Genomic DNA, 12,934 nt, shown 5'->3' with positions numbered 1-12,934 from the left:
CATGGAATTACATTTTTCAATTGTTTTACCTCATGACAAAAAGTGCATATTTAATGTATGATAAATATCCTAGGTTTCAATGGTTTGTATAAATAAATGTACAGTGTGGGTGAACTCATGTTCACCATTGTTGATAATAAAGTACACCTTATCCTTATCTTAATAAACATAACCGGTTTATTAAAAAAACATACAATTTGTTTTTAAAAGGTGGGTCAGTTACCTCTGGACTGGGAATCTATGACACAATGCAGTACGTGCGCCCACCGATAGCGACGTGGTGCGTAGGCCAGGCGTGTAGTATGGCATCGTTGTTACTAGCAGCAGGCACAGCTGGCATGAGACATAGTCTTCCCAACTCAAGGATTATGGTACATCAGCCATCCGGAGCTGCACAGGTACGGTTGCTCATTGAAAGCTATAATACTCCTTACGTCTACAAATCTCTTCCACCGATTGTCCGTTCTACTTTCTCTTTCTCTTCTTTCAAATCCAACCTTCTTAGTTATCTTTCATCCAATCTTGTGTAACTTTCCCTGTGACCATCTCTTTTTGTTGCAATATTTTTATTCTTGATTTTGTTCTGTTTTGAATTGTAAATTATTTATCATTTATAAACAGTTTATTGTATTTTAAAGTTTTCTATTTATGTTAGTTTAACTAATTATCTTCTTGTTAATTCTTTTGATTAATTTTTGATTAATTTTTTTTCTGTCTAATGTGTCAATTTTAGTTTTCTTCCTTTTTGTTTTGTTTGTTTTTTTTTCTTTCTTGCTTTAATGTTTTCCTTAAATCATTATTTTATATAATTTATATACTCTAGGCATATATGCTTTTTTCTGATTTTTATTATTATTAATTATTTTTTCCTGCTTTAATTTAATTAATTTGTTTATGTTAAAGATCAAATTTAATTTTTGTACTACTGGTTCCTATAGTAACTAGGCCTGGCACGCCATGCACCGTGTTTAACTTTTCTAAGCCGGGCTTTAATCGTTGCGGAGGCTCTTGCATTGACTTTGGGTGACAAAATGACCAATCAGCATGCAATTAGGTATGCTGTGAGCGACCGTACGTTTTGCGAGCAATGTTTTTAAACATGTTTCCTGGTTACGGTTCATTATTATGCAAATTCTCGCCTGGCTAATCCTGCTAGTCTGAACGCCCAGCAACGTTAAGCCGGGCTTAACTCAAGCCTGGCTTTTCTCCAAGTCTGAACGTAGCCTTAAGCACTGTTCAGATTATCAAATTTTCTTTGACAAAAAAACTTGTATGCCCATATTTAGTCACTATGTGCCTATATATGGGCATGATGTGATGTCATCATCATGTCACATGTTATTGTCAAGTAAAATTTGATTGTCTGGACAGGGTTTAAATCAGCTGGGGCAAAAATAAAAGTGTTCTGCAATTAACATCTCGACGAGTTTGATTGACAGATAAACCGACATTTTAATTTCCTTAGACAGCTGGTACACGAAACATACGTGAGCCTAGGCCTCGATGTCTATGCTTGGTTGTAGATACCCAGATTTACACGAGCAGTGACTTGGCCTTTGCCGACAACAAGGTTGAATGAATGCGGCTTTTCCCTCTTCCTTTGGGAGCGAAATACAACAATTCCCCCACCATGTTCCATGAAATAAATTAACACTATAAATATATGATTCATTTGCATACCGCCTACCCTGAATTCTCTTCCTTAAAGAAGGTTGATAGGAAAGAAAATCTTCGCCAACTCGGTAATTCTAGCTGCCATTGTCTAAAGTTTTTGTGACTTTGTGGGCGGGGCTTCACGTCCTTGTCGACATGTCAGTTGGTGTGGTTCTAAACACAATTTGGTGTTCATTTTTTAATCTTCTTAACTGGGGTAAACCTAGAACCATTGATCATAAATAATTGGATATGTGCTAGGACCAATTCATGGTTATCACTTCCAACAGCGCCGTAACTTTTAAATTCTGATGCTGGTTTCTGTATTCATTTTTGTTAGCAATTACTGTTACTGACCTTTTTTTATGTTCCTTCTCGTGTGCCAAAACAAATTTAAATGTACAAACATATTTTTTTAAAATTTAATTTTATAGTCATATATCATGAAAATGGTGTGACTAATAATATAGGGGACGAGTAAACTCGTCGCCGGTACAACACTTCTTATTTCCTCTGCCAAGTGCGAGTTTTCTCGTTCGCTTTTTGCATGGGTTGGTATACTGTGTGTTCAGAGAGTGCCACCACTCCTGTAATCGAGTGTACTGCTGGCAATATAACACAACAAACATACAGTATACGTTATACGTACGTTATCGTTTAGGTGTATCTTCCTCGAATTACCAGCCGTTAAGTCTGTGGTTCTACAATGTATAATAAAGAAGTAATAAACTCTGAAATGTTACCCAGATTTTATGAGTATAGTCGTCCCAACGCCCCCAGCAACACTTTGAGATGTCCGAAAGGGGGGCCCGAAAGGGGGCCTAAAGTTGGGCCGATCGAGACAACACTGCATGCCCCTGTGAAATTTTTGTGTTCTAGACGCCCAAAAATAACATTTGAGGCGTTCTGGGCTAATCTTTTTTTCCTTTCTTTCTTTTTTTTACCTCCCAAAAGGGGGGTCCGGGGCCGGGCCGTTCTCCCCCCCCCCAAAATCCGCCCCTGTTTGACACGTATACTAGTCTCTTGCAGCAAAACGTGTTAACAGGAGAATGAACCATTGAGGTCATTTTACCACCTAGAATGGATTTAATTATCATACAGACACATCACTATCGCCAACCATTAGAGTAGATACATAGTTCTCAACTGCCATCATGAAAAAAATGATAGTAAATTTATTTAAAAAAAAGTGATTGTTATTACATATTGTTCTTAGAAGCTGAAAATAGGTTAGAGGGCTGGTAATGCAACCTTTCTACCCTGACTTGAGTTTACAGTTTACTTGGGATTTCCATGTAACAACATTATGCCTTATATGGGCTAATCACGTAAGGTTTTAACGTAATTGATAGTGTAATTTGAGCTTAAAGATGGATTGTCTAATGCAAAATACCCCCAAAAAATTCATAAAAATCGTTTGTAAACTTTATAACTTGCTCATTTTGAGTTGACATAAAAATTTGAAAATAGAAATTAGTGTATTTAAAATTTTACAGCGAAAAAGGATGGAAGTGATTTATTTTTTTTATTTTAATCATTATCTAGTATCAAAATCAGAGTACACATTTTTAAAATACTCTATCATGTTAATAGTTTGTATGTTACTGCAAAATAAGCAAGTTAATTTCAAAATTATTTTTTATGAATTGTTTGTCATTTTCAGGGGACAATACACGTTTAAATACTGATTATGTCTTTCTCCATGTGTCAACATGTCATGATATATCTGCCAGGCTGCCCTCATGGAATCCATTAATGCGTGGTTTAATGAGGCTATAACCATCAAGTTACATTTCAATATTTTAATGACAGTTTATAATTATGATGATTGATATTCTTTCATATTGTGTATAAAAAGTTAATGGCAGTATGTTATTACTTTTAATCAAAAACATTAATTACTTATTAATACAGTAATAATAATAAAAATAAGTTAAAACTTTTTTTTTTCAAAATTGAAGTTTTTATTTTATTATTTTATTTGTGCTTTACACCTCAATCACAAAGCAAAAAAAAAAAAAAAAAAATACGTATAAAGTGGGAAAAAGTGTCAGCAAAAAATGAATTAATCACACTACAATATGAAGAGGTCAATTAAAAATACCTGAAAAGATATGATAGTGATTTTTGATTAACTAAAAAGCTTTTTTCTATATTTTGTATTTTCTGGAGGTTATTTAATTTCTCAATGCACAGTTCCAAAGATCAGTTTTAAAAGCATTTTGTTTTTGTTTTCGTTCCAATGGGCCTAATTTTGTTTTTAATATTTTTTTTTGGTGTCAATATTGGGTCATTCCACCTAAAATCAACCAAATTTTTGGGACAATACTTTAACTTTTGTTTCAGATTCACTACAAATTTTTTTCTGTCTTTAGGGCCAAGCAACAGATATTAAAATCCAAGCAGAGGAGATATTAAAAATGAGAGCACAAATCAATGAGCTTTATGTTAAACACACGAAACAGCCTTTAAGTACCGTAGGTAAGTCAATCTACTGTATTTCACAATTTCTTTCTTGTTTTTGCTATGGTCCTGTCATCATCGTAACTACCTTACTATGACTTCTGTTTTAGTATAATGTGAAACCTGGGAACTTTTTGTTTTTTTTTTATTTGGCAGGGAAACACTGAATTGCATCAAAGTTTACAGTACATATAAAAATCCTTTTAAGCTTATAAAAATTTGTAAAATGAGACATACAGTTGCTACCCCAGGATATATTTTATTTTGGGGGGGGGGAGGGGGCTGAGCTGTCTGAGGGGGACTTGAGCTTGTAGGCTCGAGCAGGGGTAAGGGTTTGAGAGGAGTTTGTAGAGTGAACGCAAACAAAAAATGGATTCATCAGTTATAGACTTACTAATTTGTATAATTCTATCTCTAATGCCGAACACACTTTAGATATTTTTTATCAACCTTTAAAATCGTTTAAAAAGAAAGCCTATCTACTTTTATAACAACATTATTATCATCACAATTAATTCTGGTATTATCAATTGTATTTACTTAGGTTTGCTGTTTTATATTTTGTGCTATTTTCTATTTTTATTGTATTAATTTTAATGGTTTTATAATGTAATTTCTATATATTGTACATAAATATTTTATATTGAATTTTATGAATCCTGTAATTGGCATTTTACGCTGTTGGATAGAATGAAATAAAATAAAATAAATAAATAAATAAAAAGAGGCACTATATAAAATGTTTCAGTTTAAAATGTCTGCATACAGAACAGGGTCCAACACTTTTACGGTTTTTACATTGAATTTAACACTTGGTACTATGAATCCAGCTGCAAATAGCGTGGTATTAATGATTATAGATTAAAAAAAACAAGAATAAAAAAGAAAAGACATAATAATTACACCTGGATTTTTCACTTTTAAAGGAAAGCATTCAGGTATTTGGTGGTTTACTATATTTACAATTAGAAGTGTCTGTATTAAAATCTGGGACCACCGTCCTCAAATATTTGAATATAACATCAAATGTTTCATTTAAAGAAATCGTATACCTTACAACCAGCGTTTTTTATCTAGGATTATTGACATGGGGGTGATGAGGGGGAGCTGAGGTTAAGTGTGCTGGTCCAATGATTAAGTGAATGGAGCTAAGCTGGCAAAAATGGGGTGCATGCAGTGATTTTTATCTACTTAATGCATAATTTTTTTGTAGGAAATTTTCAGTGGTGTCTCTAGGGGATGGGATACATGCTTCCTATGTGTAAGTGCACCCATACACTGCCAGTGCAGATCAAAATGTTTCATGGTTAGCTGATAAATTACATTTTTTATCACTTACCTCTAAAGAAAATGCATAAGATTCAAAATTCAAGCACTATAATAATAATAATAATAATACCGTATTTATATAGCGCCTAACAGAACACAGAAAATAATGTATAGTCTTTTCGACACTACTAATCAATTCCTTAGCCTCCAAAACATGTATATGCTCATTAAAATCACAGTAATATGCGTTCCAAAAAAAAAAATGTTTCTAAATCTCTTACATATTGTAACCCCCATCCCCTCAATTTCTTTTTTGGCCCCACTCTCATTTTTCAACCAATTTTTTAAAAAAGGTGACAAAAGACTGTGAACTTCTTGAAGCCACCGAATATTATCATCAAAAGCAGTGTGTGAAGGAGTTTGCAATCATAACATCCAATTTTCAAAATAAGTTTGCTTGTGGACTTCAGATTTAAATCAAAAATTCACTTTGTTCCTCTCACCTATTTTTGTATTTAATCTCCGATTTAAGACCTCCATTTGGTATTTTTAAATAAATGGTATAGATACAGTAGGTGATTCATGAGTGTGACTGCCTAGCGGGTTGTAAAGATGCGCTTATAGTAGTAGCCCAGCAATGACAGGGACTGAAATGAATCATAGCATCGGGGTAACCACTTATTCTTCCAAAGATGCAATGGGTTCTTTAAAGTGTACACAAGCCAGATCTATACACTGGACCTCCATATTAACTCCTTTTATACAGTGACTTGGCTGTAGAAACCGAAACCTGGGCAAGGAGCAGCTGAAACCAGTGCCAAATGTTAAGGCTGGTGTTAGTGGGTTAGCTGCCCTTTACAGTATAACCAACCACTATTACTATGTTTAATTTTAAAATCATTACACAAGCTCAATATAATAATTATATGTAAAGAATTTAGGAAAGGAATTATTTATGCATCTGTGAATTGATTAGGAAAATTTAGAGCTAATTTCCAATTGAAAGCTATTAACTCCCAATAATGCAATTAGGTGGGATTGTCAGCCATTACAGACAACCTAATTTAAAGACTGTTAATACCATAGCATGCAAATCTATGTAAATTGTAATAAAATTAATTTATCCTCCACTGGATAGTTTAATATATTAATTCAGTATTTATTTGACAATCAAATCTCTTTCATGTCCATTCTTATTTTCTGTATGTGATTGATGATGTCCAGAGTCCAAGCCTTTCATAATTATTAATTATTAATTCAAAGCATTTACTATTTGATACATTGTAAACATAAACTCATAAAACAGTAGAAGTAATGAAAATATTAATGAAAAAAAATTAGATGTGATAATTCATGAGCTTTATTACAAGTCTCGTGGGAAAAACACATGAATCATACTGGATAAATTTAATCATTTTTGTTTATTTTATTTTTTTTTACCTAGCATCCTGGGCCCTGTCGACCCCAGACCCCAGGGCACTTGCCCCATATGGCCAGGCTTCTGTGCCACAGATTGCAGCTCAGTTGTGAATTACACATCATAATTAGTATAAATACTGTGAATAATGCTGACCTTTGTAAACAAATAAATTATGTAGACTTACATAATTTATTTGTGTATTGCAAAGCACATTTTACAAAGAACCCATTTAATAATAAGTGCACATTGATTTCAAAATGTTTATAATACGAAGCTGACAGCCTGCTGATAACATTAACATGTTGATGTTTATATAAAACACCGGCTGGTTTAAGTCCTACCGTTATTTCTGATCTTATCAGTAAACAATCACGCAAATGCAAATAGGCCTTAGATCTACAGGTGACACGTATCTCCTTAATGTTCAATCATATAGCTTGACAACAAACAGTGATTAAAATGTTTCACGTTACAGCACCAAAGCTTTAGAAAAGCTTCCTTTGGATTTAAGAGGAGCATGGCAGATACCCGGTAGATTAGAGGACTAGAGGACTAAATTTAATTGATTATAGAGTGCTTAATTTCACCAGGTCATGAAAAATATAGTCAAGTATAGAAACATGAACATTAAAAGCTATCCTTCCTTTTATTCAAATGTATAGCTGAAAAAGATTCATAACATATGAAAGTTTACTGTCGGATCCAGGAATTTAAAATACGGTGGGGGGGGGGGGGGAAGCAGAGAAGAAATTTCACAGATGGAGGGTCTATCTCCCCAGCCCCACCATGGTTGGGGCTGAGGCAAGAAAATTCATGATTATGGCACCTTTGGGCGGATGGAAATGGCATCCTTAAGAAAATTTTAGGTAGAATTTTTGGTTTTCAATTTTTTTTTAATTTGGAAAATTTAGGGGAAGGGGGAAGGGGTGGGGAATCGGGTGCCCCTCTAGAAAAGCTTCCTTTGGATTTAAGACTGTACCTTCCCTTGGTATGTTTAGGACAATGCTGAAGACTTTGTACCCTAGCATTAGTTATACATTTATGTATTGATACTTTAATTATGATAGGTTCCATCCTCCATTATGTCAACTTAATACTATACAATACTAAACCAACCATTGCTTTTCGGTGTTCTAAGGCCTACTCTGACACTATCAAATTTTATTTGACAAAACATGTGATATGCCTAAATATGGTAATGATGACCGTATAAGTACATCATGGCTATATATGGGCAATGCCGTAGCCAGCTATCGGGACAGTTGGGACAGTTCCACACAATTTTTCTAATGGGTCCACTTTTTTAAAAATGGGTCCAAATTATGTAACTTTAATGCATAAAATGGGTCCAGATTTCTCATATTTAGCTTAAAATGGGTAAAGATTTAAGGAAATGGGTCCAGATTTTTCATATTTTTGCGTAAAATGAGTCGACATTGTTTGAATTTACGCGTAAAGTTGGTCAACCCTGATATTGTCCCACACTGTTTGAAAATGCTGGCTACGGCATTGTATACGGGCATACAACAGTTATTTGTCAAAGAAAATTTGATAACCAGGATAGAGCATTCATTTTCAGGTATGATGATGTTTAGTTCTTTCAGGGAACAGTGAAATTACATGGAAACATCTCGAACCGAACCCGCGGTACCACCGTTTTTATCATAATCAACTGATAAACAATTTACAACTATTAATTGCAATTGCATTGTGCATGCTCGCTATCGTGTTCTCATTATGATCGACATCGTATCATACCATGATTATACCTGGGAACAGTTAAATTACACCACCTAAATGTTATACAGAAACAATAAATGGGGACTAGGCCTAGCCCTACATTGCGACGATTGTTTAATATTTTGCAAATATGCTCAATGGCTAATGGTCTATATTCTATTTTAAAATACCAATCAAACAGTAAATCTAGAGTATCAATATTTTAACTATCAACAGTTCTCGTATTAACGAGATAATATCTCGTAATTACGAGATAATATCTCATAATTACAAGATAATTATCTCGTAATAACGAGATAATTATCTCGTAATTACGAGATAATAGGGTAAGGGTGGGAAATCGTGGACAGTATCAAAGAGTATATAAACAGAATAGAGTCCACAGCTATTCTTAATGCACGCGAGTCAGCCTGATGCCCGATCTTTATATTTCATTAATGAAAATTGTTTAGATATTTATTTGAAAAATATATTATATGAAATAATGTAATCGTTAATGCTTTAATAATATTTGATATTTGATATTTGAATGTTAAACACAGACACAATGTATACACAGGCTTATAGTACTAGAGTCCAGTTAAAATATGTAAATAATACTCAAAATAATATACTTATTATATATTTATATAAATATTATGCGTAAATTTGTATTTAGTATATTAAATTAAATTTAACGAAAAAACGGAAGAAACATATAGGATGGAAGAAAGAAGAAAAGGAAAAAAATTGGAGCGGCTGAAAATATTTATCGAAAATAAACTTAATTTAATAACTAAATACGTATTTACGCATAATATTTAGGCCTATATAAATATATAAATAAGTATATCATTTCGATACATATTTACATGTTTTAACTGGACTCTCAACTAGGCCTGTGTATACATTGTGTCTGTAGTTAACATAATAAACCCATTGAGATGACTTTGAATGAATATTTTTAATGTGTTCCCCCCAACCAAGATTAGAAAAGATCATAATTCCCAGATATTTTTGTTTACCGACAATTTCAAGATCATAATCATTTAATATGTCTTTTCTGACTTAGATTATGGACCTTGTAATTCTCATACATTTGCATTTATTTGCGTTCAGTACCATTCCATCAAGATGACTCCATTCACTTTTCCTAGTTAGGTCATGCTGCAGTAGTAATTCATCTGTTGGTGACCTAATTGCTCGGTAGAGCAATGTATCATCAGCATATAAAGGCATATATAATGTGACAATATTTTGAAGATCTAATACAAAAAGGTTGAACAAAATGGGACCCAACACTCCTTGCGGTACACCAGATGTTACTGGTGCAGCAGATGAATAAGATCCTCTAAACTTAACAATTTGGGTACGATTATTTAAAAATGAGGAAAACCATTTTCATATTATTGCCACATATTCCATATTATCAAATGCACTGCTCCAGTCTAGAAACAACACATCGATATCAGGCCCGTAGCCAAGGGGGGGAGGTTTATGGTTCGGGCGAACCCCCCTTTTCTAGCGAACCCCCCTGTTTTCTAGCGAACCCCCTCAAATTTTTGAATGAGTCCCACTCGGACGGAATGTCTGTTTTTAAATTACCCAGCATTAAATCAAAATTTAGCACCTAATTCATTATTTGGTCACCCGTTTTTAAATTGTAGCCTGCGATACAAGCCTACATTCATAGAATATCTCAGCTTCAGGAGTTTGGAGATTTAAATTGAACGCAACTCCGGCAAACCATGACTTTACGATAGCTCACATAAGGATGGCAAACGTCGATAAAAACTTTCACTGTCCTTTGGCTGAATGTTTGTAAGAAATGTACCAACCGGTAACGAAACCGGTCGCTGTCTACCTAGAGTAAACAGGGGCGGATTCAGAGATGTCCAAAAGGGGGGGGGGTGCCGAAATTTGGGCTGATCGAGACAACAATGTCCTAGGAGGTCCGGGGGCATGCCCCGCGAAATTTTTGGGTTCTAGACGCCGGAAAATAACATTTGGGGCCTTGTGGGCTATCATTTTTTTCTTTCTTTTCTTCTTTCCTCCGGGGCCGTGCCGGGCCCCCCCCCCCCTAAATCTGCCCCGAGTAAATGGCGCCACCAAACGAAGATAAAGTTTTGCGACTTAATCCACCAAATGCAGCAAAAGTTTTGCGACTTAATGATTGTGGATTGTGTGGATAGTAAATTCCATAGCCATACTGTCCATAGCGCACACTAAACTATTTGCTGATGGAGCATTTTTGGGAAATTGACTCTACTTTTTTCCATCCCAAACAACATATTATTAATAAATCAACATGGTCCATCTCAGTCATCATAGCGAGTCACAAAATTAGGAAGTTTGTTTTCCAACAGCAGACACACACAACAGAACGGAGTGCGTCAAAATCTAAAAAATACGTATTGGAATTTTGTAATACACATACCCTTGTTGTACAGAATGACATGTTTCATTAACATAACATACACTGAAGATCGCCAACGAATTGGGTGGGTATTCAAACTTTTACGATAGGGTGAACTAATTCGATTAAAATGTTAAAGTGATTATATAAGAATTAGATGAGTCACAGTAAATAAAACAATTAGCGGAAGAGGAGTATTAAAAATATCGGTACTGTTAATATGGGACTAATCAGATGACTGACGCCGTTCTCCATTGACAATTGATTTTATGTGCATTATTTATCTACAATTCTTATCTACAGTATGTACACTAGAGAATATTTAAACTCACAATTTAAAGAAAAGAAGTTACCAACGACATCTAAATAGCTGTGGGAAAAACAAATTATCAGCCTGCTGCTCTCTGCCTGAATAGTGATCGTAACTGAACAATAATGATGCAGCAACACGCTTGGTCAACTTGTAAAAATTTAGAGCCTTCTGCTGTTTGCCCATAAAACAAATTTTGGAGTGTTATACAGTACAATTTCAAAACATTGTCATCGTAAAGAAACAGCTATAGTATTGAAAACAAACAACTTTGAAACAAAATCGGTGTACGGATTTAAATAAATATTTACAATAGATTTTAATGGTCAACTTGTTGTCAAATTTTGCGACCAATTTTTGCATACATTTGTGAGTGACGGTGTGTAATAGACATGCAAAACAAACATTAGCGGTTAGCTGTATAATATCTTTGAATATCATTTTAGACTGATTCACTCATATGCTTGGTCATCTTGTAAGTTGTAATCATTTAGAATTCAACAGTTTTTAATAATAGGGTCCGTATCTCTACACTTCTAGACGTAGTATCAAAGTATAGTTGCCATAGACCCGGTTTCATACACACTCTCTTAAGTAAATTTCAAAGGAAACAGTTTTCCCAATTTTTCTTATTGTTAAATACTCCCATGCAATACTGTAGGCCCCTGGTATAAAATTGACAGATCAATTTGACACTCTGAAAAGATCGATTATGCCCTTTTATATAATAAGGCCATAGGCTAATGTGTGTGGAGTACTGACTTTGAATATCGAATGGGTGAAATTGCGCACAAACTTCAAACTCTTAGCCTAACATACAATGCCAGAGGAAAGGATATCACGTTTTAGTCACCAAAAAGGATTTTCCACGGACGCACAGAGTAGACCTTCGAATAGTATGGCCCAAAGCGAACAAGTTTCTGGTCTCGAAAATCCAGACACTTCGTTAAGGCTTTTACAGTACAAAATACTGTACAGTATATAATTCATTGAAAAAGCTTTAAAATGAAGGACTTTTAAATGAAGTTTATGTATATATACTAATATTTTGCGAATCTTGGGTTTTTAAAAGCAATCTTGGGATTTTTTAGACCCAATCTTGAATTTTTATTTTTCTTAGTGGTCACGCTGCATTTAGAGACAGAATTATACCCTGATGACATCAAACTAGTGTAGGCCTAGGCTTAAGTAAAGTAGGACGTAGGCCTAGGCTTTTATTGTAAAAGTTGCATGTACATGATGTGCCATAGGCCTATATTTAAAAAAAAATAATACATTTTGTTAATTATTATTGGTTGGCCTGGGACCTAGGCAGGCAGGCCAGCTTTGCCGTCGAAAGTCCTGTGATTCGACGATGACGTCAGTGCACATGTTTACAAACGCCATTGATTGGAATGAAAATAGACGCGCTGAATTTCGTTTGTTTTATGAAAGATGTATTTATCGAACATTTATCTATATAAAAACAAGATTAATATTGTAGAAATTGTATTTCTAAAGATTCATAATTCATATTTCATATGGTAGACAATAAATATTCAGTAACGATGGCCCTGTCAGTTTTAGTAATGACAATATTTGTGCTTTTTTAGCCATGTAGTAAAAATAGTACTATTATTTTCAGTGTACAAGATGAGAGTCAAGAAGAAGTTCAGCTTCTACTTTATTTTGTAACAGGCAACTC

The 12,934-nt window shown here is 34.2% G+C and overlaps 1 protein-coding gene across 3 annotated transcripts in view; it reads left to right on the top strand.

Moving 5' to 3' along the window:
- LOC117121317 (ATP-dependent Clp protease proteolytic subunit, mitochondrial-like) overlaps positions 1 to 12,934 on the top strand; it is a 44,070-nt gene that overhangs the window by 23,986 nt on the left and 7,150 nt on the right. For all 3 annotated transcript variants that reach the window (XM_033266468.1, XM_033266467.1, XM_033266466.1), the window contains 2 exons: positions 211 to 398; positions 4,029 to 4,134. In XM_033266468.1, the coding sequence (XP_033122359.1) occupies positions 211 to 398; positions 4,029 to 4,134 (294 nt within the window). The remainder of the gene's footprint in view (positions 1 to 210; positions 399 to 4,028; positions 4,135 to 12,934) is intronic.

This window comes from Anneissia japonica, unplaced genomic scaffold (assembly GCF_011630105.1).
Source record: "Anneissia japonica isolate Jap-2015-1 unplaced genomic scaffold, ASM1163010v1 scaffold131_len961581_cov171, whole genome shotgun sequence".
Taxonomy (NCBI): domain Eukaryota; kingdom Metazoa; phylum Echinodermata; class Crinoidea; order Comatulida; family Comatulidae; genus Anneissia; species Anneissia japonica.
Note: the sequence above shows the minus strand (reverse complement) of the source record. Positions and strands in the feature narration are given on the sequence as shown.